This window comes from Taudactylus pleione, unplaced genomic scaffold (assembly GCF_031769625.1).
Source record: "Taudactylus pleione unplaced genomic scaffold, aTauple2 ptg000689l, whole genome shotgun sequence".
Lineage (NCBI taxonomy): Eukaryota > Metazoa > Chordata > Amphibia > Anura > Myobatrachidae > Taudactylus > Taudactylus pleione.
The window spans coordinates 206,706-234,308 of NW_028285091.1; the positions used below are offsets into that span (position 1 = coordinate 206,706).

At 50.1% G+C, this 27,603-nt stretch overlaps 1 protein-coding gene across 1 annotated transcript in view; it reads left to right on the plus strand.

Annotated features, from left to right (window-relative positions):
• The window catches only part of LOC148477779 (uncharacterized), a 38,037-nt gene that overhangs the window by 322 nt on the left and 10,112 nt on the right, over positions 1 to 27,603 (plus strand). Inside the window, exons 2-7 of the mRNA XM_088456146.1 lie at positions 12,105 to 12,147; positions 12,275 to 12,454; positions 12,699 to 12,777; positions 12,893 to 12,990; positions 13,151 to 13,351; positions 13,700 to 13,979. Of these exons, the coding sequence (XP_088312272.1) occupies positions 12,115 to 12,147; positions 12,275 to 12,454; positions 12,699 to 12,777; positions 12,893 to 12,990; positions 13,151 to 13,351; positions 13,700 to 13,979 (871 nt within the window). The 5' untranslated portion in view covers positions 12,105 to 12,114. The remainder of the gene's footprint in view (positions 1 to 12,104; positions 12,148 to 12,274; positions 12,455 to 12,698; positions 12,778 to 12,892; positions 12,991 to 13,150; positions 13,352 to 13,699; positions 13,980 to 27,603) is intronic.

Here is a 27,603-nt window from a genome sequence, read left to right on the forward strand (position 1 = left end):
CGCTGATACCGCTTCTCCCCAATGTATGATCGGGGGTCTGGGCGGTAAATGATAGGGGCGCTGCTATCTACAAGATAGCAGCGCCGAGGGGCAGGGCCATATACGAACGGTCATAACGCATGACCGCTCGGCCGGCTGTAGCTGTCGTCACCGACAGCTACAGCCTGGCGATAGCCTATCCCCACAGCAGGGACAGCGCTGTCCCTGCTGCGGCGGCTGCCGGCTCCAGGGCTCCACCCTGGGATCTCGCGATACTTGCGAGATCCCGCGCATGCTCAGTGGAGCCGGCCGGGACAGAGACACAGCGCATCAGCACTAGGCTGATGCGCTGTGGTCTCTAGCGGGTAGCGCGAGTTAACGCTTCCCCTCTCCGGCCGATGAGATGTTCTTACATCTCATCGGTAGTGCTTCCTGCTTCGTCTCGGTAAAGAGGCGAATCGGGAAGCATTATAGCGGCACGTTAAGTGCCGCTATAATACATCTACCCCACTATATGGTATTATTATTATATTTGGGGTGAGCGGGTTCGGATTTCCAAAATCCAAACCCCCCTGATCCGAGCCAGGAACTGAGTCAGACTCGGATTTTCCCGCCTGGCTCGGAACTGAAATTGAGGCAAAACGTCATCATCCCGCTGTTGGATTCTCGCGGGTTTTGGATTCTATAAAGGTCCCACGGTCGCTGCCATTTTTCATTCCGGCTGTGAGTTAGGAGGGAGCTGGGAGCTCAGGGCCTGATTCAGAGCCGGACGCTCTGACCAGAGCGCTCGCTCTGAATCAGGGCCGGGCTACCTAAAATTGGAGCGGCCTCTTGCACGCACGCATAGCTGTGGGTTACCACCTACAGCTTATGCGAGCGTCCATGATGATGGTCGCGATGGTCAAGACCATCGCGACCATCGGGCTTGCGACGAGACCCTGCGGTAGGGTCTCGTTGCCGCAAGCCCTGGAGTGATTTTGGCTCTATCAGAGCCAAAATCACTCCCACTGACATCACTAGTGATGTCAGTGGGGCCGGACCCAGACGGTAGGCGTTCCCATGGGAACGCCTCCGTCTGGGCAGCCACGCCCCCGGCACGCCCACCAAAGGGGGCGTGCTGTCACTCACCATCGACAGCACGCCCCCTTTGGTGCTCGCCGGGTCTCGCGCATGTGCACGACGGAGCTCCCTCCGTCATGCGCACTTGGGCACCATCAGTGTGTTAGACGGACTAGTCAGTTATAAAAAACATAAATAATAAAGTAAGTCTGGCTACTGTGAAAAGGGAGGGAGCTGCTGCTAACGCTGACCATAGGGGCTGGCTACTATTTTCCAATCATATAGTCATATTCATAATTTTATATACAATACATAAGGCAGTGATCGCAAATATGCGCTATAGCGCGTATTTACCCGAAAATGGACACCGGGGACTCACTTTTTCAGAAGGGGTGGGTCCCTGGGGACGCGCTCCACCGGGATTGTCTACTTGTAAAATGATCGTCTCCCTGGCCTGGCGACAGGGAGGACTAAATTAGTGCAGGAGGAGCCAGCCCTTTGGCGCTCTTCCATCTGCGGGACTCGGCGCTACAGGGACAGACACGCAAAAAACGTCCCCGCACCCAGACATGAAGGTGACCCAAGCGCCCTGCCTTCATAGAAGGCTGGCACACCCGGCATGAATGGAGCTCTGGTGTTATACAGGCGGCTACATGGGGAGCTGTGTAGAAGACTGTGTCACACCGCATGTTCCTGCATTCTCTGACCTGGAACAAGGTAAGTATTTAATAAGCGGGTGGCAGGCGGAAGGAGGTGTTTTGTGGTGCAGTTCAGCTAGTAATACAAATAAGGTGGGGGCTGGCTATGCCACAGAGGCTAACTGCTAACAGTAATTAATCAATGTGGCAGCGCGCAAGGAGGTCCGGAGGGTAGTCCCATAGAACTGTCATTTTTTGTTCATAGTCAGCACCTTATCTCCTTCCTACACCCAGCACCTGCCTGCCCCTAAACCCTCCTTGCCCCCAGAGCTGCCAAGAGCCGCAGTGGGTCTGAATGAAGGGGGCGTGACCTAATCGCGGGTGCCGTGGCCACGCCTCCCTAAGAGGGAATAAAAAGGGAAAAATACTGTAACTTACAACACCTCAAATCCGTGCTGCGCGATGGGGAAGGGGGCACTGTGAGCTCCTTCAGCCCAGCGCATATCCAGGGGAGGGGGCACAATCAGAATGATCGCTCTCCCCCCCCCTTCAGGCAGAATGAGTGCGCAGCCCAGCACACAGCAGCGTGTGCTGGGCTTCACAGCTGATGGAGGAGCGGCGTTGGACCTGGCTCCTTCAGCAAGCCCGTACCAGGGTAATTAGTACACGCTGCCCCCCCTCTCAATGCCACTGCTTGCCCCCAGTACTACCCAGCTGCTATCTACCCTTATCCCCATCCTATCCACAGCACAGCGTGCTCCTTAATCTCTCGTTGCCAACCAGTACTGCCCCAGCTGCTATCGACCATTATCCCCCCAGCACTGCCTGCCCCTAACCCCCTCCTTGCCCCCTAGTACTGCCCAGCTGCTATCTACCCTTATCCCCAGCACTGCATGCCCCTAACTCTCTCCTTGCCCACCAGTACTGCCCAGCTGCTATCTACCCTTATCCCCATCCTATCCTCAGCACTGCCTGCCCCTAACCGCCTCCTTGCCCCATAGTATTGCCCAGCTGCTATCTACCCTTATCCCCAGCACTGCGTGCCCCTAACTCTCTCCTTCCCCACCAGTACTGCCCCAGCTGCTACTTTTATCCCCCCAGCACTGCCGCCCCTAACCCCCTCCTTGTCCTCCAGTACTGCCCAGCTAGTATCTACCCTTATCCCCCAGCACTGCGTGCCCCTAAACCCTAACTTGCCCCAGTACTGCTCCAGCTGTTATCTACCCTTATCCCCTCCTTAACCTCCAGCACTGTGAGCCCCTAACTCCCTCCTTGCCCCCTAGTACTGCCCCAGCTATCCCCCCTTATCTCCGTCCTATCCCCAGCACTGCGTGCCCCCAACTCTTACCTTGCCTCCTAGTACTGCCCCAGCTGCTACCTACCCTTATCCATCCTATCTCCAGTGCTGTGCCCCCAACTCCCTCTCCTTGCTCACCAGTACTGTCCCAGCTGCTGTCTACCCATACTCCCTCCCTACCTCCAGCACTGTGTGCCCTTAACCCCCTCCTTACCCCCTAGTACTGCCCCAGCTATCTACACCTATCCCCACCCAATTCCCAGCACTGCATGTCCCTAACTCCCTCCTTGCCCACCCAGTACTGCCCCAGCTGCTATCTACTCTTATCCCCCTCCTATCCCCAGTACTGCGTGCCTCTAATTCTCTCCTTGCTGCAATACTGCCCAAGCTGCTAGCTACCCTTATCCCCAGCACTGCATGCCCTAAACCATTCTTTGCCCCCAGTGCTGATCCAACTGCTATCTACACTTAACACCCTTCCTACTCCAACTGCCACATGCCCTTAACGTCTCTACCACCTCCCTGCACCACCTCCCTGCCTCAACCCCAACTGCTGCCTGCCCTTACCCCCCTCTACTCCAACTGTTACCTGCCTCCAGAACTATCCAGACAGCCCTTACCCCCTCCCTACCCCCAGCACTACCTGCCCTCACCCTCAGCTCTATCTTAACTGCTTCTTGCACTTAACCTCCTCTACCACAAGTGCTACCTGACCCCAGCACTGTTCCAACTGCCGCCTGCCCCCCCCCTCCCTCCCCCCAGCACTGCACCTTTTGCTATGTGAGATCAAGGCAATGTGGATAAGCATTATCCATACTGTAATGTGAGTGTGACTTCCCATGGTGTATGTGTAGGGCTTGTGGGGTGGTCTGATGCTATATGGGAAACTCAAAGGTATAATATGTGATAAAACCAAGAAACTGTGGAGTAGGACCCCAACGTTTTAAAGTGAGGGGTCCCTGGGACCCACATTTTTTTTAGCTGAGCACGATCACTGTAAGGGCTGGCTGGCTACTGTTGTCCTTGTCCATATAGGAGCTGGCTGTTGTCCTGTCCATAGGGGCTGGCTGAAGTGCTGTGTTGTCCAGGGGCTGCCCTGTCTGCTGTAGGGGTACGCTCATACAAATAATTTTTACAGGCGGTGCCCTGTCTGCTGTAGGGGTACACTCATACAAATATTTTTTACAGGAGGTGCCCTGTCTGCTGTAGGGGTACACTCATACAAATAATTTTTACAGGGGCTGCCCTGTCTGCTGTAGGGGTACACTCATACAAATAATTTTTACAGGGGGTGCCCTTTCTGCTGTAGGGGTACACTCATATAAATAATTTTTACAGTGGGTTCCCTGTCTGCTGTAGGGGTACACTCATATAAATAATTTTTACAGTGGGTTCCTTGTCTGCTGTAGGGGTACACTCATATAAATAATTTTTACAGTGGGTTCCCTGTCTGCTGTAGGGGTACACTCATACAAATAATTTTTACAGGGGCTGCTCTGTCTGCTGTAGGGGTACACTCATATAAATAATTTTTACCTCCAGCACTGTGTGCCCCTAACCCCCTCCTTACCCCCTAGTACTGCCCCAGCTATCTACACCTATCCCCACCCAATTCCCAGCACTGCATGTCCCTAACTCCCTCCTTGCCCACCCAGTACTGCCCCAGCTGCTATCTACTCTTATCCCCCTCCTATCCCCAGTACTGCGTGCCTCTAATTCTCTCCTTGCTGCAATACTGCCCCAGCTGCTAGCTACCCTTATCCCCAGCACTGCATGCCCTAAACCATTCTTTGCCCCCAGTGCTAATCCAACTGCTATCTACACTTAACACCCTTCCTACTCCAACTGCCACATGCCCTTACCGTCTCTACCACCTCCCTGCACCAACTCCCTGCCTCAACCCCAACTGCTGCCTGCCCTTACCCCCCTCTACTACAACTGTTACCTGCCTCCAGAACTATCCAGACAGCACTTACCCCCTCCCTACCCCAGGGCTACCTGCCCTTACCCCCAGCTCTATCGTAACTGCTTCTTGCACTTAACCTCCTCTACCACAAGTGCTACCTGACCCCAGCACTGTTCCAACTGCTGCCTGCCCCCCCTCCCTCCCTCCAGCACTGCACCTGTTGCTATGTGAGATCAAGGCAATGTGGATAAGCATTATCCATACTGTAACGTGAGTGTGACTTCCCATGGTGTATGTGTAGGGCTTGTGGGGTGGTCTGATGCTGTATGGGGAACTCAAAGGTATAATATGTGATAAAACCCAGAAACTGTGGAGTAGGACCCCAACTTTTTAGAGTGAGGGGTCCCTGGGACCCACATTTTTTTTAGCTGAGCGCGATCACTGTAAGGGCTGGCTGGCTACTGTTGTCCTTGTCCATATAGGGGCTGGCTGTTGTCCTGTCCATAGGGGCTGGCTGGCTGAAGTGCTGTGTTGTCCAGGGGCTGCCCTGTCTGCTGTAGGGGTACGCTCATACAAATAATTTTTACAGGGGGTGCCCTGTCTGCTGTAGGGGTACACTCATACAAATATTTTTTACAGGGGCTGCTCTGTCTGCTGTAGGGGTACGCTCATACAAATAATTTTTACAGGGGGTGCCCTGTCTGCTGTAGGGGTACGCTCTTACAAATAATTTATACAGGGGGTGCCCTGTCTGCTGTAGGGGTACACTCATATAAAGAATTTTTACAGGGCTATTCACTCCATAAAAATAATGGAGAACCAAAAATTGGAGGATAAAAATAAAATAGGGAAAGATCAAGAACCACTTGCTCCTAGTGCTGAAGCTGCTGCCACTAGTCATGACATAGACAATGAAATGCCATCAACGTCGTCTGCCAATCCAATGCCCAATGTCATAGTAGAGGGCATGTAAAATCCAAAAAGCCAAAGTTCAGTAAAATGACCTTAAAAAATAGATTTAAATCGTCTGAGGAGAAACGTAAACTTGCCAATATGCCATTTACGACACGGAGTGGCAAGGAACGGCTAAGGTCCTTCCCTATGTTCATGACTAGTGGTTCAGCTTCACATGACGATGGAAGCCCTCCTCCTCCCACTAGAAAAATGAAACGAGTTAAGCTGGCAAAAACACAGCAAAGAACTGTGCGTTCTAAGAAGATATCACAAATCCCCAAGGAGAGTCCAAGTGTGGCTGCGTTTGCGATGCCTGACCTTCCCAACACTGGATGGGAAGAGGTGGCTCCTTCCACCATTTGCACGCCCTCTGCAAGTGCTGGAAGGAGCACCCATAGTCCAGTTGCTGATATTCAAATTGAAGAAGTCACTGTTGAAGTACAACCGGATGAGGATATTGGTGTAGCTGGCGCTGAGGAGGAAGTTGATGAGGAGGATTCTGATGGTGATGTGGTTTGTTTAAATCAGGCACCGGGGGAGACAGTTGTCCATGGGATGAAAAAGCCCATCGTCATGGCTGGGCAGAAGACCAAACATTCCACCTCTTTGGTCTGGAAATATTTCAGTCCAAATCCGGACAACTACTGTCTTGCCATATGTTGCGTATGTAAAGGGGTAAGGACGTTAACCACCTAGGAAAAGTGTCCGCAGTGTCCTAAAAAATGCAGTTGTACCCAATGTCCACTTAACCACGGACATGTGGACAAGTGGAACAGGGCAGACTAAGGACTATATGACTGTGACAGCCCACTGGGTAGATGTATCGCCTTATGCAGCAACAACAGCAGCGTCACCAGTAGCAGCATCTCAGAAATGCCAGCTCGTTCCAAGGCAGGCTTTGTGTGTATCACCGGTTTCAGTAAGAGGCACACCGCCGACGACCTCTTATAGAAACTGAGGGAAATCATTGCCCAATGGCTTATCCCACTTAGATGCTCCTGGGAAATTTGTGATATCTGACAATGCCACCAATATTGTGCGGGCATTACATCTGGGCAAATTCGAGCATGTCCCATGTTTTGCTCACACAATAAATCTGGTGGTGCATAATTTTCTGAAAAACGACAAGGGCGTGCAGGAAATGCTTTGGGTGGCCCGAAAAATTTCTGGCCATTCAGCGACTGCGTGCCGAAGACTGGAGCGCCAGCAAACACTCTTGAACCTGCCCTGCCATCACCTGAAGCAAGAGGTTATGACATGGTGGAACTCAACCCTCTATATGCTTCAGAGGATGGAGGAGCAGCAAAAGGCCATTCAAGCCTATACATCCACCTATGACATAGGCAAAGGAGGGGGTATGCACCTGACTCAAGCGCAGTAGAGAAGGAGTTCCGTGTTGTGCAAGGTTCTCCAGCCCTTTGAACTTGCCACACGTGAAGTCAGTTCAGAATAGACTGAAAATTAATGTTATTGAGGTTAATAATAGCGTAGGAACAAAAAAAAACTAATTCTGTGATTTTAGCTGTTTTTATGCTTTTTTCCCAAAAAATACAGATCCAAAACACAAAACACGGAACGGTGGTTTTGGCAAAACCAACCCAGATCCAAAACACGAAGAAAGATCCAAAACCAAAACACGAAAAGTGGCCGGTGCACACCCCTATACAATATAGGGGAGAGGGGACCGTACAGTGATGTATGAGGGGGAATAACACTGCTCCCAGCACATACTGATATGTGGTATTATTGTTATATAGGGGGAGGGGACTGTACAGTGATATTTGAGGGGTAATAACACTGCCCTCAGCACACACTGATATGTGGTATTATTATTATTATATAGGGAACTGTACAGTGATGTATGAGGGGGAATAACACCGCTCCAAGCACACACTATGTTGTATTATTATTTAGGGGAGAGGGGACTGTACAGTACACATCAATTATTTTCCTCCACTTTGCATTTTATCTCTCCAAAAATGTTGTTAATGCAGGGCTCGACAATTTTTTGTAAAATCTAGGAGCCAGCTTAAAAGTTTAGGAGCCAGACCATCGTCTGTTACCAAAACATATGAAAACTTCTATAGACCATCACACATGCCCCTCAAGCTCCCCACATACCATCAGACCACCACACATGCCTCTTCAATGGTCATCAGATTCTGCCCCATCCCCATACCTTCCCCCAATTCAAAATATGCTATTCAGTGGGGCCCAAATGCACATTATATCACACAGTAGGAGCCAAATGCACATTATGCAACACAGTAGGAACCAAATGCACATTATGCAACACAGTAGGACCCACATGCACATTATGCCACACAGTAGGACCACAATTCTTGTTATGCCACACAGTAGGACCACAATTCTTATTATGCCACTGTAGGGCCCAAATGCACATTGACATAATAATAAAAAATAGCATATGCACAAAAGTATATGACCCAGGAGAAAGGTACAGGAGTCTTATTAATGAAATGACAGTGGAGTGAGCAGCGCTTCTCTTTGTGTGCTACTCAACTGCTGCAGCTATAGTACACACACTGTGGTCCGGCCCTCACCTAGCCACGCCGCTGCCCTGCACAGCCCCCCCAATTTTATAACAGACTGCATCACTTTAAAAAAAATCGTGTCAGAAAGTAATCCACCTGGACAAACCACTCCCCACTGCCATACCACAGCTCGGCTACCCCCAGGCACACCACCTCCCCGCAGTCACACCACTGCTCTGCTACACCCAAACAAACCACCCCCCGCAGCAACACCACTGCTCTGCTGCCTCTGGCAAATCACCTCCCGCAGCCACACACCACTGCTCGGCTACCTCTACAGTCAGACACACGTACTCCTGCAAAACTTGCTACTGCTAAAGACACATCAGGTGGATCCCAGCTTACACTGGACAGATACATACATTCCCATCCATGTAACACATCTCCCAGTCCTCCCTCTGTAACCATCACCTACTTGCTAATCCTCCTGCATTGAGGCCACCGCCACCTGGGCGATCATCGTCAGCAGCACCATGTTGTGGAAAGGAGATGCGGCTTCAAACAACTCCCTGCAGCCACTCCTCGGCTAAGCCCCCCCGCTCGCCCATATCTCTGCTAGGCTACGCTACCCCTTCTGAAGTGCCCTCACGCGGCCACAAATAGATCCTCTTACCGGCGAGAACTATACAACCGGAGTTTGGAGAAGGTAGAGTCAGCTCAGCAGAATTGGTGGAGTTCGCTGCATGCACTCTGCACGTGTCTGTCCTCCACATTACAGTCACGCCCACGAATCTCTGCTGGGGCTGACTAGGATTTGCTTCCTCCCACCCCGAATAATCTTGTCGCCAAGTAGCAAAATCTGATCGACATGACAACCTGGCCCCCGGGATTTGTCGAGCCCTGCATTATTGGGCAAGTTACGCTATTTAAAAAATTCATATTGCCAAATAAGTCCTAAAGAGAGTGTCCCATTGTTTCTTAACTAAGGCCCTCATTCAGAGCCGTACACTCTGAGCAGAGCGCACGCTCTGAATGAGGGCCGGCCTCCATGAAAATGGAGCGTCCTCCTGGACGCTCGTATAGCTGTGGGTCACCACCCACAGGCTATACGAGCATGCAGTTTGATGGCCGCGATGGTTGTGACCGTCGCGACCATCGAAATTGCGAGCCGGAGCCTGCGGTTGAGGTTTTCAACCGCAAGCTCCGGAGTGATTTTGGCTCTATCAGAGCCAAAATCACTCCCACTGACATCACTAGTGATGTCAGTGGGCCGGCTTCTGATGGGAGGCGTTCCCGTGGGAACGCCTCCGTCAGAGAGGCACGCCCCCGGCACGCCTACCAAAGGGGGCGTGATGTCAATCAACATCGACAGCACGCCCCCTTTGATCAGACACAACGAGCGAAGGACTTTCCTTCGCTCGTCGCGTCTGGCGCATGCGCACGACGGAGCTCCCTCCGTCGTGCGCATGCTCAGTCCAGAACACCAGAGCGGACAGCCGCTCGCGAGTGGGTCTGAATCAGGCCCTAAGTCCTGAAATTTTTACCGTTATATAGGGATTTTTCCCAACTTTTTACCTGCTTAGGAGGTGATAACTAATTCGCAAAAAATGTTATGTAGAATTCGCACTCGTGAAAAACACATCTAATAGGATTGCGCGATAAGCATATATTTGCACCATAAGCCATTGTTCATGAAAAAGAAGCATATCGTGTCTAATTGAATTCTCCTCTTGATGTGATTGTAGGCATGACCCATCAGTGCTCTGTGTCAGTGACACAGATGCAAGTAGCACCGATCTCCCGGGTCCGTGCTACATGCAAATGGGCACCATAATACTGACTGGCTTCCAGTCTGTCACTGCAGTGCCACTCCTAGATGGGCCATGTGTTAGTGCCGCCCACTTGTGTTGCTTAGCATAGTCATCCAGCTACCTCGGTGCAACCTTTTGGCCTAAAAACAATATTGTGAGGTGTTCAGAATAGACTGGAAATGAGTGGAAATGAAAGCTATTGAGGTTAATAATAGCGTAGGAACAAAAAAATAACTAATTCTGTGATTTTAGCTGTTTTTAATGGTTTTTCCAAAAAGTACAGATCCAAAACACAAAACCCGGAAGGGTGGTTTTGGCAAAACCAATCCAGATCCAAAACACGAAGAAAGATCCAGATCCAAAACCAAAACACGAAAAGTGGCTGGTGCACACCCCTAATAGATATGTGATGTCACTGTGACACTGCCAGATAACCTCACCTCCCCAGTCATGTGCCTGTATTATTACTTTAGATACAACTGATGTCACCGTGACACTCCAAAATCCCCTTACCTTACCAGTCATGTCCGTGTATTACTATAGACATAAGTGATATCGCTGTGACACTCCCACATCCCTCACCTCCCCAGTCATGTCCTTGTATTATTAATATAGATATAAGTGATGTCACTGTGACACTCGCAGATCCCCTCTCCTCCCCAGTCTTGACCCTGTATTATTACTATAGATTTAAGTGATGTCCACAAAATTTTCTGAAATGATATAACAAAAGCCATAAATAATCATTCTCTTTAATTCATTCCTTTGTAACAAAATTAAAGTTCATTTATTTGAATAAAAGAGGTGTCTGGGAGGAACAAGGGTCCTGGGGCCTTGCCGCTTTATATTTTCGGATCAGCCCCCACTAGAAAAAGTTCGGTGCTGGTTCTGGAACATACAGGGGAACCCTACTCATTTTTTTCCCCTGTATTTCCAGAACCAGGACAGGATCAGAGCCCAGTGCTGGTTGTGCAAAATATGGGGGACCCCTACGTTGTTTGTCCCCCGTATTTTGACAACCAGGGCTGGTTCTGACTAGCACGGTGCTGGTTGTACTTAAGTACGGGGGGCGCCTCGGATCGTCCCGGATCCCCGAAGTTCAGGTGAGAACCGGACCCGCTCAAGCCTAATATCTATACAGGGACATGACTGGGGAGGTGAGGGGATCTGGGAGTGTCACAGTGACATCACTTATATCTATAGTAATAATAAGGGACATGACTGGGGAGGTGAGGGGATCTGGGAGTGTCACAGTGACATCACTTATATCTATAGTAATAGTACAGGGAAATGACTTGAGAGGTGAGGGGATCTTGGAGCATCACAGTAACATCACATATCTATAGTAATAATACAGGGACATGACTGGAGAGGTGAGGGGATCTGGGAGTGTCACAGTGACATCACTTTAATCTATACTAATAATATAGGGGCATGACTGGGGCGGTGAAGGGAATCTGGGAGTGTCACAGTGACATCACCTTTATCTATAGTAATAATACAGGGAAATGACTGGGGAGGTGAGGGGATCTGGGAATGTCACAGTGACATCACATACCTATAGTAATAATACAGGGACATGACTGGAGAGGTGAGTGGATCAGAGAGTGTCACAGTGACATCACTTATCTCTATAGTAATAATACAGGGACATGATTGGGGAGGTAAAGTGATCTGTTACTGTCACAGTGACATCATTTATATCTATAGTTATAAGACAGGGATATGACTGGGGAGGTGAGAGGATCTGGGAGTATCACAGTGACATCACCTATATCTATCCTAATAATACAGGGACATGACTGGGGAGTTGAAGGGATCTGGGAGTGTCACAGTGACATCACATATCTATAGTAATAATATAGAGACACAAATATTATCAGTGTCTCAGTACTCGCAGGAGCTGGGATTTATTACATTGCTCACGGCATCTTGTTTTGTTTCTTTTCTATCACTGAAATCAAGATGGCAGGAGATGTGCTGTATTCTGTCCACTTTCCTATATAAGGTAAACAGTTACAGAATAAGGGTTTTATTTGTAAGACTGACCCTTCTTGCGTATTGTGCACTGATGACAATAAACTGCTCCATGAGTATAATTTTACCCTTTTATTGATGCCTTCCCCAATACACAGGGTTATACAGTAGTGAAGAAGACATCCGGTGAGTGTGAGACACCCTGTGTGTCAGGAGGACTGAGCAGGACCCAGAGCCCCATCACGGTGCCTCCGCCTCACTCACTGATACATGAGAGACACAATGACCAGAAGATCCTGGAACTCACCAACGAGGGCATTCAGCTGCTGACTGGAGAGGTGACTGCTGGGATTGGGACATTATACAGTAACACCAGGGAATATGTCTGGGTGATGACTGCTGGGAATGGGAAAGTATACAGTAACACCAGGGGATGTGTCTGGGTGATGACTGGAGAGGTGACTGCTGGGAATGGGACATTATACAGTAACACCAGGGGATGTGTCTGGGTGATGACTGTATCATTGTGTGTGTCAGGTTCCTATAAGGTGTCAGGATCTCACTGTCTATGTCTCCATGCAGGAGGGGGAGTATATAGAGAAACACAGGGGTCTGTACAAGAACATGATAATGCAGAGTCACCGGCTCCTCACATCACTGGGTAAGAGGAGACTGTCATTCTACAGGGGAGAGCAGGTATGGGGGCCCCCTATATACACATATCACCTTATAATCACATATATACAATGTAATCAGTCACTGTGTGTCTCCTACAGATGGACCCAGTAACAGAAATACCCCAGAGAGATGTCCCCATCCTCTTTATTCCCAGGATTGTACAGAGGAGAATCACAGGATCCCACATGAGCATCAGGTAGATGGGATTTAGGGTCTCACTAATATACCAAAGTGACTGTCACTATATGATCTGTATAGAAACAGTGTGTGCATTATTAACTAGAATTCTTTAACTTAATGTGAATGAATTAAATCTGACATTTTTTAACTGTTTTCTTTTTTTGTGGGTAACTTAGGGTGAAAGTCTGGCTAATATAAAGGTAGAATATATAGTGGGAGAAGAAGAGACGTCTGTGACTGATATGAAGGCAGAAGATATAGAGGGAGAAGAAGAGACGTATGTGACTGATATAAAAGCAGAAGATACAGAGGGAGAAGAAGAGACGTGTGTGACTGATATGAAGGCAGAAGATATAGTGGGAGAAGAAGAGACGTCTGTGACTGATATGAAGGCAGAAGATATAGAGGGAGAAGAAGAGACGTATGTGACTGATATAAAAGCAGAAGATACAGAGGGAGAAGAAGAGACGTGTGTGACTGATATGAAGGCAGAAGATATAGAGGGAGAAGAAGAGACGTATGTGACTGATATAAAGGCAGAAGATGTAGAGGGAGAAGAGACGTGTGTGACTGATATGAAGGCAGAAGATATAGAGGGAGAAGAAGAGACATATGTGACTGATATGAAGGCAGAAGATATAGAGGGAGAAGAAGAGACGTATGTGACTGATATGAAGGCAGAAGATATAGAAGGAGAAGAAGAGACGTGTGTGACTGATATGAAGGCAGAAGATATAGAGGGAGAAGAAGAGACATATGTGACTGATATGAAGGCAGAAGATATAGAGGGAGAAGAAGAGACGTATGTGACTGATATGAAGGCAGAAGATATAGAGGGAGAAGAAGAGACGTATGTGACTGATATGAAGACAGAAGATATAGAGGGAGAGGAAGATACATATGTGACTGATATGAAGGTAGAAGATATAGAGGAAGAAGAAGAGACGACTGTGAGGGGTGATCAGCAGTGTAAGGATGAGGAAATCCCTACAGATATTAGCACAGGTGAGAAAAAACACTTATTACAGTAAACAGTCACATATTTTCCTTGCTCAATCACTAAAACTATTTCTTATCCTACTCCCTCCTCTGTCAGTACAGACTAATAAGGAAAATGTATCTGCCCAGTTGCGGAGTCAGAAGCAATCAGCCCCTATTAGACTCCTGCACTATCTCTCACATCATGTTACAATTACCAGCCCAGAGATCTGACCAGTCTCCTCCCCTCACTCTCTGGTGTATCTCATACATCAGGAGCCATCAGCCCCTATTATACACCTGCTCTCCCCCTCACATCATGTCACTGTGTGTTACCAGCCCAGAGATCTGACCAGTCTCCTCCCCACACTCTGGTGTATCTCATACATCAGGAGCCATTAGCCTCTATTATACTCCTGCTTTCTACTCCAGGGTCCATAGGGATCCACAGGGATACCATGGGGTATTGGCATGGGCTTGTCCATGGGCACCACACAGTTAAAGCTGTCATCCCAGGGTGCACCGGGCCCCCTCCTATACCCCAGGCCAAGGCACCTCAGTTTCAGTTGGTGCCCGGCCATACTCGGGTCACCACACTCGGGGGCTGTATTTCACAGCCCCTAAAGAGCTGTAAAGAACTTTAAGAGTGGCAGCATGGACCGTGCTACCGCTCCTACACCCCCGCCGGCGCCGACCACCGGTAGCGATCCGGGGAACTTGGCGGGCTCTTGAAGGTTCCAGCTAGCGGAACCCCTGGGGGTCTAGGACTGTGGCCGGATTCACGGGGCACAGCAGCAGGTAAGCATCGGGCGTCTGCGGATAGGCGCCCGCTGTCACGCAGTCCAGTGTCCCCAGGGCTGGGGGCTCCATGAGGACGGCAGGATAGTGGAGCCAGGTACTGATGCTATGCTCACACTAGGCCACCAGGGATATGGGGCTGGAGCATTATGGAAGCGCTCCAGCATCCCGGGGGTTAACAGCCTGCCGGGGGAGGGCGCCTTCCCTGTAAAGCACAGGAGGCCCCTCCCCTGCTGCTCTCAGCGCCTTTCATCAGAGATTCGGCGATGAGGCAGCGTTCCTCCCCCGTGCCCGCCTCTCTTGCTCTCTCCGGCAGCCATCTTGGGATGTGCAGTAAAGCTGGGGCAGGGTGCAGAGCCTGGGTCCCCCGTTGCATACCTCTCCTCCATTGTCCAGGTCAGCGTATGTAGCGCTATCACTGCCAGGCTGTAGGTCTGTGTAAGTGATAGTGCAATTAATGCAGGAATTTCTGCATTGTATGTGACTTTATGCTAGCGCTGTGTGTCTGATACTCTCCTGTCAGCCATTTTAACTATCCCTATTTCTTCTTCCTGTTCAGCCCTCTGTTGTTGCCAGTACTGTCAGGGTGGGAATTTACCTCACAGTTTAGAGTGTTTATTATTAGTGGGAGGATCACATACCACTATGTCCAGTGAGGATTCTGTGTCTATGGGTGCACCTCTCCTGTTTTCCTGCTCTAGGTGTAGAGCAGGTGTGGGTGAGGGGATGGTACTTCAGGATGGTATATGTACTACATGTTAGACCCTTCCTGGTACCTCTGTTGTACCCAGAACCTCACAGGAAACCCCATGGGCCTCCTTTGCACAAGCCTTGAATATCCTTGTGAATAGGTTAACAGCCCGCTTGTGTTTCCCCAGTTAGGGTTCACACGGCAGGCGGTTGTCCCTTCCCCCGTATTAGAGTGTCCGGGACAGATGGTGGTGGCGCAGTATCCCCCTCAGCAGGTTCTTCCTCCGGTGGAACATGTTTATGCGCATTCTGTGTCCGCTACGACACAGAATATTGCAGAGCAGGACCCAACACCTGCTAAAAGACCGCTACTGTCATTTCCATCTACACAACTAGATGATGACGGGTCGTCTGATGATGGCGAGTTTTTGGATTTGTTGGACACTGACTCTCCTCAGTTAGGGGCGGAGCTTAAGTCCAAAATATATATTCCAGGTCTCATATGGGTGGTCCATACGGCCATGGTGATTACTGACGACAACGTACCGGCAGCACCTACACATGCTTATTTTAAGGACGTTAGGGGTGCTGCAGCAGTTTTTCCTCTATCTGGTCAGCTAGTGGATCACTTGTAGGAGGCGTGGAAATCTCCAGGTAAGAGGTATCAGCCTCCAAAAATATCTGGCACGTGCATACCCCTTCGCGGAGGATTATTTCACTAAATGGGAATCTCCCCCTCAGGTGGATTGTCATGTGATGCGCTTAGTAAAGAGTGCGACTCTACCTATGCCGTCAATGTCTTCTCTGACGGACGCTACAGACCGTAAGGTGGAACTATGCCATAAATTCATCTATTAACTCGCTGGAGGAGCATCCAGGCCAGCTATGGCAGTCTGCTGGGTGGCTCAGGCTATGGAAAGATGGGCAGACGCATTGGAAGCATCATTTGCTTCGGAAGTTACCAGTGAACAGGTTGTGTTAGTGGGTAATCTCTAGGATTCTGCTACGTACATTAATGAAGCGGCCTTGGATCTTATTCTTCTGACTTCTAGGATTTCCGCGGCGGCTGTGTCCGCTCTCCGCTCCTTATGGTTACATTCTTGGAGGGCGGATGCTGAATCCAAAAAGGGATTGGAAGGCTTACCTTATAATGGTCAGGTCCTGTTCGGGCCTGCTTTGGACACAATTGTGGACACACTGACGGCAGCCAAATAGGCATGTCTGCTTTCGGCCCTGACTCTGTCAGGGTCTAAGAACCCGTCCTTTTGTCCCTATCGCCCACAGGGCAAATCTCAGGTGCAGTCCTTTCCGAGACCTTCTGGCCCCGAAAAGACCGCGAAGCCCAAGAAACAGGCTTGGAGTACAAGACGTCCGGCCGCCAAGCCAGACGACAAGCCTTCAGTCTGACGGGCTGGGCCTCCCCTTGGGGGACCCCAGGGGTGGGAGGCCGACTTCTGCAATATGCCAAGTGCTGGTTTCAGACAACCACAGACACTTGGGTAAGGGACGTGGTATCTCAGGGATATGCCCCCTCCTTCCGCAGACGGCCTCCTCCTCCTCAGTTCTCGGCAGCAGGCCTTCAGATCCAACGAAGGCTCTAGCGATCCAGGAGGTGGTGCACTCTATGCTCCATATGGGAGTCATAGTGCCTGTTCCGTTTCCCCTAAGGGGGACGGGATGTTACTCCAACCTCTTTCTGGTTCAAAAATCAAATGGATCATTCCAACCTATCCTCAACCTCAAGTCCCTGAACAAGTTTTTGAGGGTCTCTCGGTACTGAATGGAGACTCTGCTTTCTGTTGTTTTAGCTATGCAGCCTGGGGATTTTATGGTGTCCCTGGATATTCAGGATACTTACCTGCATATCCCCATTGCCAGGGCTCATCAGCGTTACCTCAGATTTGCGGTGTTGGACCACCATTACCAGTTTCAAGCTCTACCGTTTGGCCTTTCCACGGCCCCTCGGGTGTTCACAAAGGTCATGGCGGCACACCTGCAGTTGCAGGGGGTTCACCTGTTACCTTATTTGGACGACCTTCTGTTGTTGGCAGGGTCGCCACAGGTCCTTTGCAACCATCTGCAACTGACAATATCAGTGTTGCAGGCTCACGGCTGGCTTCTGAATTGGAAGAAATCCTCTCTAATTCCTTCTCAGAGGATGGTCCATCTTGGAGCATTGTTGGACTCTCAGCAGCAGAGGATCTTCTTGACGGAAGAAAAGATAGCCCTGTTGCAATCCAGGATACGCAAAAGTCTAAAGAGTCGCTGAGTGTCTCTTCTCTCGGCAATGAGGTTACTGGGTTCCATGGTGTCAACGTTCGACATGGTGCAGTTTGCCCAGTTCCATTCCAGGCCTCTGTGTGATGTTCTGGGTTGTTTGTGGACCCGGGGTGGTAGCAGGAGTGATCACAGAAGCAGATTTAAAAATAAAACTAGAATTTTTAATAAGTGCTTGAGTAGACAGATAATGGCAGTAAATAAAAGTCCAGGAATATATAATGTGCACAAGAGTTCTGTGGTGGGAGTAAAAGGGTTAATGTCCAAGTAGATACAATTAAAGCTGTCCAGGTGTGCAGGTAGTGAAACTGAAAATAATCAAGCCAGGTTTGTAGTGAGCTGAAAATAAACAAGCCAGGTATACAAGTAGTGAACTGAAGCGCAGGATGTCAGCAGGCTCAGGCACTCAGGTATGGGCAAGGGTGATGGAGGAAGCGGGGTAGTCCAGTGGGAGCTAGGAGCTGACAGGCAGACAGCGAATTCACAGGAACAGGAAAGCACAGAGAACTCCCTCTCAGCTAGGCTGAGATACACGTTGCACTGGCAAAGAAGGAAGGCACTGACCCTTCCTAAATACCCCATGCCGTGCTGTTACTGGCCGGAGGGAACATGTGACTCACCAGGATTGGCCAGCCGCATCACATGGCCAGAAGGCAAGATGGCGGCGCCCATGCCAAACGGAACGGAGATACCGCCAGGCCTCACCAGCGCAGAGTGACAACAGGGCCGCACAACAACGCGCGCAGCCAAAGCCCCCCGCCAGACTCCAGCTCCGCCACCAGACAGCCCGCGCCACAACGACCTCACAGGTAACACCCGCCTAGCGCCATGCTGAAATACCCTGGCCGTGACACTCTGCAGATGTTGATCCTCTCCAGATGGGACGTAATTCCCCGTCAAATAAAGACACAGATGATTAGGCTCTCTCCGGAGGTGCGCCTGTCCCTGACCTGGTGGTTACAGAAGTCCCATCTCAGCAGGGGATGTCCGTTTTGGATTTCGGATTGGGTCCTTCTAACAACGGATGCCTGCCTTCTGGGTTGGGGCGCTGTGACGGGCCCACACGTCTTTCAGGGCCGGTGGATGTCAGAGGAATCACTCCTGCCGATCAATATATTGGAGCTTCGGGCAGTGTTCAGAGCGCTTCAACAAGCAAGACTTTTCCTGCAAGGGAAAGTCGTGCAGGTTCAGTCAGACAACGCCACCACGGTGGCTTACCTAAACCATCAAGGAGGAACTCGAAGCCAAGCAGCTCTAAGGGAGGTATCCCGCATTCTGACTTGGGCGGAAGGCAATCTCCCAGCCATTTCGGCTGTGTTCATACAGGGAATGCTTAACTGGGATGTGGACTTCCTCAGCCGTCATGATGTACATCCGGGGGAATGGTCTCTTCACCAGGAGGTGTTTCAACTCCTGGTGGACAAGTGGGGCCTTCCCAAAATAGACCTAATGGCCTCCAGACACAACCGCAAGCTGTGGGCATACGGATCCCGAACAAGAGACGCAGGGGCTCTTCTGGTGGACGCTCTGTTGGTACGGTGGACTTTCCAGTTCGCGTACCTGTTTCCTTCAATCTCCCTTCTGCCTCGAGTACTTTGAAAGCTCAAACAGGAAGGAGGCAAGATCCTGCTGGTGGCTCCTGCGTGGCCCCGATGGAATTGGTACTCCGATCTTCAGTGTCTGTCCATCGACACTCCATTGCTGTTGCCTCAATGCCCAGACCTGTTGTCTCAAGGTCCTTGCTTCTACCCGGACCTAAGTCATCTGTCTTTGAAGGTGTGGCTCTTGAGACTTCCCTCTTGAGGTGTAAGGGCTTCTCCAGATCTGTGGTGAATACCATGCTACAAGCTCGGAAACCTGCTTCGGCTAGAATTTACCACAGAGTGTGGCATACTTATTTTGAGTGGTGTCGCCTTAGAGGCTATGATCCTCAGGGGCTTCGGATATCCAGAGTGCTGGCTTTCCTACAGGCGGGCTTGGATCTAGGTCTACGCCTCGCCTCACTGAAGGTGCATGTCTTCCCTGTCAGTTTGGTTTCAGCGTAAGATTTCTACGCTGCCTGATATCCGCACTTTTATGCAGGGTGTCCTTCGTATCCAGCCTCCCTTTGTCCCTCCGGTGGCTCCTTGGGATTTGGCTGTGATTCTGAGGGCGCTCCACGGTCCTCCATTTGAACCTTTGGGTTCGGTGGATTTGAAATGGCTTACGACAAAGACAGTGTTCCTTCTGGCTATTGCTTCGGCCAGAAGAGTGTCGGATCTGGGGGCTCTATCCTGTCACCCCCCTTTCTGATTTTTCATTCAGACCGGGCGATTCTTCGGACCCGCCCTGGTTTCCTTCCTAAGGTGGTGTCTAGTTTTCATATTAATGAGGAAATTGTGGTCCCGGCCTTTAATTCCTTGGATCTCTCGGCCGGTGAGGCCTCATTGGATGTGGTACGGGCACTGCAGATTTATGTGGACCGTACCACTTCTTTACGAAAATCGGACTCTTTGTTTGTCCTGTATGGCTTTCAAAGGAGAGGTTGGCCTGCCAGTAAGCAGACTATGGTGCGGTGGATTCGCCTGGCGATCTCTGAGGCTTACGCTCAAGAGGGTCTTCCAGTGTCACCCTCTGTGAAGGCGCATTCTACGAGGTCTGTGGTTCCTTTGTGGGCAGCTCGCCGTGGCGCTTCGGCTGTTCAGCTTTGCAAGGTGGCCACGTGGTCCTCTCTCCATACTTTTGTCAGGCATTACCCCTTTGACACATTTGCTTCTTAGGATGCTTCCTTCAGGTGGCGGGTTCTCCTTTCTGCACAGGAGCATCCCCACACTTGAAGGATACTGCTTTGGGACATCCCCAATGGCAGGCTCAGGCACTCAGGTATGGGCAAGGGTGATGGAGGAAGCGGGGTAGTCCAGTGGGAGCTAGGAGCTGACTGGCAGACAGCGAATTCACAGGAACAGGAAAGCACAGAGAACTCCCTCTCAGCTAGGCTGAGATACACGTTGCACTGGCAAAGAAGGAAGGCACTGACCCTTCCTAAATACCCCATGCCGTGCTGTTACTGGCCGGAGGGAACATGTGACTCACCAGGATTGGCCAGCCGCATCACATGGCAAGATGGCGGCGCCCATGCCAAACAAAACGGAGACACCGCCAGGCCTCACCAGCGCAGAGTGACAACAGGGCCGCACAACAACGCGCGCAGCCAAAGCCCCCCGCCAGGCACCAGCTCCGCCACCAGACAGCCCGCGCCACAACGACCTCACAGGTAACACCCGCCTAGCGCCATGCTGAAATACCCTGGCCGTGACAGTACCCCCCCCTTTTGGGGTGGCCTCAGGACACTTACCAGGCTTCTCCGGATGGGCAGAATGGAATCTCCTGATGAGCGTGGGAGCGTGGACATCATGAGCATCGGTCCAGCAACGTTCCTCTGGACCGTAACCTTTCCAGTCCAACAAATACTGAAGATGACCTCTGCGCAGACGAGAGTCCAAGATCTGGGCAACTTCAAACTCAACTCCTCTCTTCGTCTGGACTCGAGGAGAAGCAGGTAGAGCATTATGGAACTTATTCAGGACTAGGGGCTTTAATAAGGAAACATGGAAGGAATTGGGAATTTTTAGGTATGGGGGTAACTGTAAACGGTAGGCCACTGGATTAATGACTTCTGTTATGGTGAAGGGACCGATGAAGCGGGGTGCGAATTTCATAGACGGAACTCTTAGACGAAGGTTCCGAGTAGACAACCAGACCTGGTTTCCTACTTGCATGCGTGGGACTATTCTCCGCTTCTTATCGGCCTGGGTCTTATAGCGAGAGGATGCCTTCAACAAATCAGACCGTACTTGAGTCCAGATGGCAGCAAAATTCCGCACCGTGTCCTCCACGGCCGGAACATCGAAAACAGGCAGGCTTCGGAATTTGGGAACACGAGGATGAAGGCCATATACAACCTGAAATGGCGTTTGGTTAGTTGACGAGTGGTAGGAAGCATTATGTGCAAACTCAGCCCACGGCAGCAAGGCAGCCCAATTGTCCTGGGAAGATGACACAAAAATTCTTAAGAAAGTCTCTAGATCTTGATTAACTCTCTCGGTGGAGCCGTTGCTTTGCGGATGGTAGGCCGTGGAAAAGTTTAACTTCACTTGAAGAACAGAACACAAAGCCCTCCAGAATTTTGCAGTAAACTGCACACCACGGTCAGAGACAATTTCAGCAGGAAGGCCATGTAGACGAATATGTGTTGGACAAACAACTGTGCCAGGTCAGGGGCAGAAGGTAACTTTTTCAACGGTATATAGTGGACCATCTTAGAAAATCGGTCTATTACAACCCAGATAGTGTTGAAACTTGAGAGACTGGCAGGTCTGTGACGAAATCCATGGAGAGATGCATCCATGGACGTGATGGGGTAGGTAATGGAAGCAATTCCCCAGCTGGAGCTTGTCGTGATGATTTATGCTGGGCACAGGAGGAGCAGGAAGAGATAAACTCCATTACATCTGCCTTCATAGAAGGCCACCAATAGTGTCTTCTCAGGAACTCCAAGGTCTTCCGAGTGCCTGAGTGCCCTGCGAAGTGAGAGGAATGTGCCCAAGTGAGAAGCTGCTTCCTTAATTCCGGGGCCACAAATGATTTTCCCGAAGGAGGCTGAAGTTGTAATGCGGCGAAAACTCTTGATTCCAAGACAGGGGTATTGCTTTGATTTTCAGATTGATCATCACAGAGGAGAGATCTCGATAGGGCATCAGCCTTCTGATTAAGTGCTCCAGACCGGAAGGTCAGGGTGAACTGAAACCTGGCAAAGAATATTGCCCAGCGGGCCAAACGAGGACTCACACATTGGAGGTTTTTGAGAAATAGGAGATTTCTATGGTCCGTAAATACAGTAAATGGAAACTTGGCGCCTTCTAGCAAATATCTCCATTCCTTCAACGCCAACTTTACAGCTAGTAGTTCTTGCTCACCTATGGCGTAGTTCCTTTCGGCAGGAGAGAATTTTTTAGAAAAGAACCCACACGGATGGACTCGGTTGTCCTCATAACGTTGAGACAAGACTGCTCCCACAGCTTCAGATGATGCGTCTACCTCCAACAAAAAAGGCCTGTCCAGATCGGGTTGTCGAAGAACTGGTGCTGAGATAAAGGCCTGTTTTAGAAGATGAAAGGCAGACTCTGCCTCAGGTGACCATTGGGCAGGATTAGCACCTTTGCGGGTCAAGGCTGTAATGGGAGCCAGCAGTGTAGAAAATCCCTTAATGAAGCGTCTATAATAATTTGCGAAGCCCAACAATCTCTGGATGGCCTTCAGTGTCTGAGGTCGGGTCCAATCCAGAATTGCCTGTACCTTCTTGGGGTCCATTTCTAAACTGGAGCCAGATATTACATAGCCGAGAAAAGGTACACTGGGCACTCCAAAGACGCATTTCTCCAGTTTGCAGTAAAGGTGGTTTTCTCTCAAACGGGTCAGAACTTCTTTAACATGTTCTTGATGTTTAGCCACAGAGGGTGAAAAAATCAGTATGTCATCCAGATAGACAACAACAGAAACATATAACAGATCCCGGAAAATCTCATTAATGAAACTTTGAAAGACAGCAGGGGCGTTACACAATCCAAAAGGCATTACTAAATACTCGAAATGTCCATCTCTGGTATTAAAAGCGGTCTTCCATTCATCGCCAGCTCGGATACGAATGAGGTTGTAAGCCCCTCTTAGATCTAATTTCGAAAAAATTACAGAGCCCTTGACCCTATCAAACAACTCAGTAATCAGGGGAAGAGGGTATCGATTCTTTACGGTAATGTCATTAAGGCCTCGATAATCGATACATGGTCTTAGACCACCGTCCTTCTTGCCAACGAAGAAAAACCCAGCTCCGGCAGGTGAAGTAGAGGGGCGAATGAACCCCTTTGCCAGGTTGTCCCGGATGTATTCGGTCATGGCTTGAGTCTCAGGCATGGACAGCGGATAGGTACGACCGCGAGGTGGTATCTTATCATGTATCAATTCAATTGGACAGTCCCATTCCCTATGAGGGGGTAAGATATTTGCTTGTTGTTCAGAGAAAACGTCGGCGAACATCTGATATTCCTTGGGAATGGCAGAAGAAACTAATGGAACTGTCTTTCTCACAGGTCGAATTTTTGGAAGACAGGATTTCTGACAGTCCATACCCCATGACAGAATCTGCATAGAACTCCAATCAATCCTGGGATTATGTTGACGTAACCAGGGTAGACCAAGAACAATTTCTTGAGAGGCCTCTGATATCACCAGGAATTTTAGGGACTCAGAATGAAGTGCCCCAATTCGGACCAATACTGGTTGAGTCTCTTTGGTGACTATCCCGTTAGTTAGAGGGCGTCCGTCTATAGAGGTCAGAGAGATGGCATGGTTGAGAGACAAACAAGGAATCTGAAATTTATCTATGAAACTAGACGTTATGAAATTTCCGGCTGCTCCCGAGTCGAGTAGAGCAGTAGCAAAGACAGGTTTGGGTTTAAGATCCTAGGCTAGGGTAATCGTGAAATCTTTAATCTTTGGAGACGGGTTCATAACTCCTAACTTGATGTCTCCAGGGTCAGTTAGGATTTGGCATTTCCCGGTTTACGGGGGCAGGAGATCAGCAGGTGACCGGACTCTCCGCAGTACAGACAGAGGTTCTTTTGCATTCTTCTCTGACGTTCTTCTTTAGAGAGGTGTGTATGATTCACCTGCATAGGCTCCTCTTCAGTAGGGGAAGGAATGGGACGGGTAGAAATGGAGGGGGTAAATGGCCTTTGCCGGTCAGTTCTGTTTTTTTCAGCCTGACGTTCCCTGAAGCGTAGGTCAACTTTGATACACAACGAAATCATGTCGTTCAGATTAGTAGGAAGCTCTCGAGTGACTAGATCATCCTTTAGTCGGTCTGACAACCCATGCCAGAAGGTCGAGGTGAGGGCTTCCTCATTCCATTTGAGCTCTGATGCTAAAATTTGAAATTGCACGGCATATTGACTGACAGGACGGACCCCTTGTCTCAGTGTCATGATGTTTGATGATGCTGATACAGTACGCCCAGGTTCATCGAAAATCCTCCTGAAGGATGACACAAAGCCTGCGTAATTATCCAGCAGCGGATCTGAGCGCTCCCAGAGTGGGGAAGCCCATTCCAAGGCCTGGCCGGATAACAGAGAGACTATATAAGCCACTTTAGTTCTTGCAGTTAGAAAGTTGTCAGGCTGCAGGGTAAAATGTATGTCACACTGATTTAGGAATCCTCGGCAGAGTTTAGGGTTGCCATCAAATTTACTTGGTAAAGGAAGATGTAAGCGGGGAGATGATCTGCCTCCTGTATTCCCAGACGCTAAAGCGGATGTAGATGCTGGTACTCCAGGGGTAGAAAAGGAAGTTTGCAAACTATCCTGTCGCTTGGACATCTCTTGCAGAAATTGAGCCATCTGATGCTGCATGTTTTCCAGATTTTCTAAACGACCAGAAATGCACCTGAACAAATCCACTCCTGACTCCTGATCCGTGGCCGGCTCCATGGGGCCAGTGCAAACTGTGATGTTCTGGGTTGTTTATGGACCTGGGGTGGTAGCAGGAGTGATCACAGAAGCAGATTTAAAAATAAAACTAGAATTTTTAATAAGTGCTTGAGTAGACAGATAATGGCAGTAAATAAAAGTCCAGGAATATATAATGTGCACAAGAGTTCTGTGGTGGGAGTAAAAGGGTTAATGTCCAAGTAGATACAATTAAAGCTGTCCAGGTGTGCAGGTAGTGAAACTGAAAATAATCAAGCCAGGTTTGTAGTGAGCTGAAAATAAACAAGCCAGGTATACAAGTAGTGAACTGAAGCGCAGGATGTCAGCAGGCTCAGGTATGGGCAAGGGTGATGGAGGAAGCGGGGTAGTCCAGTGGGAGCTAGGAGCTGACAGGCAGACAGCGAATTCACAGGAACAGGAAAGCACAGAGAACTCCCTCTCAGCTAGGCTGAGATACACGTTGCACTGGCAAAGAAGGAAGGCACTGACCCTTCCTAAATACCCCATGCCGTGCTGTTACTGGCCGGAGGGAACATGTGACTCACCAGGATTGGCCAGCCGCATCACATGGCCAGAAGGCAAGATGGCGGCGCCCATGCCAAACGGAACGGAGATACCGCCAGGCCTCACCAGCGCAGAGTGACAACAGGGCCGCACAACAACGCGCGCAGCCAAAGCCCCCCGCCAGACACCAGCTCCGCCACCAGACAGCCCGCGCCACAACGACCTCACAGGTAACACCCGCCTAGCGCCATGCTGAAATACCCTGGCCGTGACACTCTGCAGATGTTGATCCTCTCCAGATGGGACGTAATTCCCCGTCGAATAAAGACACAGATGATTAGGCTCTCTCCGGAGGTGCGCCTGTCCCTGACCTGGTGGTTACAGAAGTCCCATCTCAGCAGGGGATGTCCGTTTTGGATTTCGGATTGGGTCCTTCTAACAACGGATGCCTGCCTTCTGGGTTGGGGCGCTGTGACGGGCCCACACGTCTTTCAGGGCCGGTGGATGTCAGAGGAATCACTCCTGCCGATCAATATATTGGAGCTTCGGGCAGTGTTCAGAGCGCTTCAACAAGCAAGACTTTTCCTGCAAGGGAAAGTCGTGCAGGTTCAGTCAGACAACGCCACCACGGTGGCTTACCTAAACCATCAAGGAGGAACTCGAAGCCAAGCAGCTCTAAGGGAGGTATCCCGCATTCTGATTTGGGCGGAAGGCAATCTCCCAGCCATTTCGGCTGTGTTCATACAGGGAATGCTTAACTGGGATGTGGACTTCCTCAGCCGTCATGATGTACATCCGGGGGAATGGTCTCTTCACCAGGAGGTGTTTCAACTCCTGGTGGACAAGTGGGGCCTTCCCAAAATAGACCTAATGGCCTCCAGACACAACCGCAAGCTGTGGGCATACGGATCCCGAACAAGAGACGCAGGGGCTCTTCTGGTGGACGCTCTGTTGGTACGGTGGACTTTCCAGTTCGCGTACCTGTTTCCTTCGATCTCCCTTCTGCCTCGAGTACTTTGAAAGCTCAAACAGGAAGGAGGCAAGATCCTGCTGGTGGCTCCTGCGTGGCCCCGATGGAATTGGTACTCCGATCTTCAGTGTCTGTCCATCGACACTCCATTGCTGTTGCCTCAATGCCCAGACCTGTTGTCTCAAGGTCCTTGCTTCTACCCGGACCTAAGTCATCTGTCTTTGAAGGTGTGGCTCTTGAGACTTCCCTCTTGAGGTGTAAGGGCTTCTCCAGATCTGTGGTGAATACCATGCTACAAGCTCGGAAACCTGCTTCGGCTAGAATTTACCACAGAGTGTGGCATACTTATTTTGAGTGGTGTCGCCCTAGAGGCTATGATCCTCAGGGGCTTCGGATATCCAGAGTGCTGGCTTTCCTACAGGCGGGCTTGGATCTAGGTCTACGCCTCGCCTCACTGAAGGTGCATGTCTTCCCTGTCAGTTTGGTTTCAGCGTAAGATTTCTACGCTGCCTGATATCCGCACTTTTATGCAGGGTGTCCTTCGTATCTAGCCTCCCTTTGTCCCTCCGGTGGCTCCTTGGGATTTGGCTGTGATTCTGAGGGCGCTCCACGGTCCTCCATTTGAACCTTTGGTTTCGGTGGATTTGAAATGGCTTACGACAAAGACAGTGTTCCTTCTGGCTATTGCTTCGGCCAGAAGAGTGTCGGATCTGGGGGCTCTATCCTGTCACCCCCCTTTCTGATTTTTCATTCAGACCGGGCGATTCTTCGGACCCGCCCTGGTTTCCTTCCTAAGGTGGTGTCTAGTTTTCATATTAATGAGGAAATTGTGGTCCCGACCTTTAATTCCTTGGATCTCTCGGCCGGTGAGGCCTCATTGGATGTGGTACGG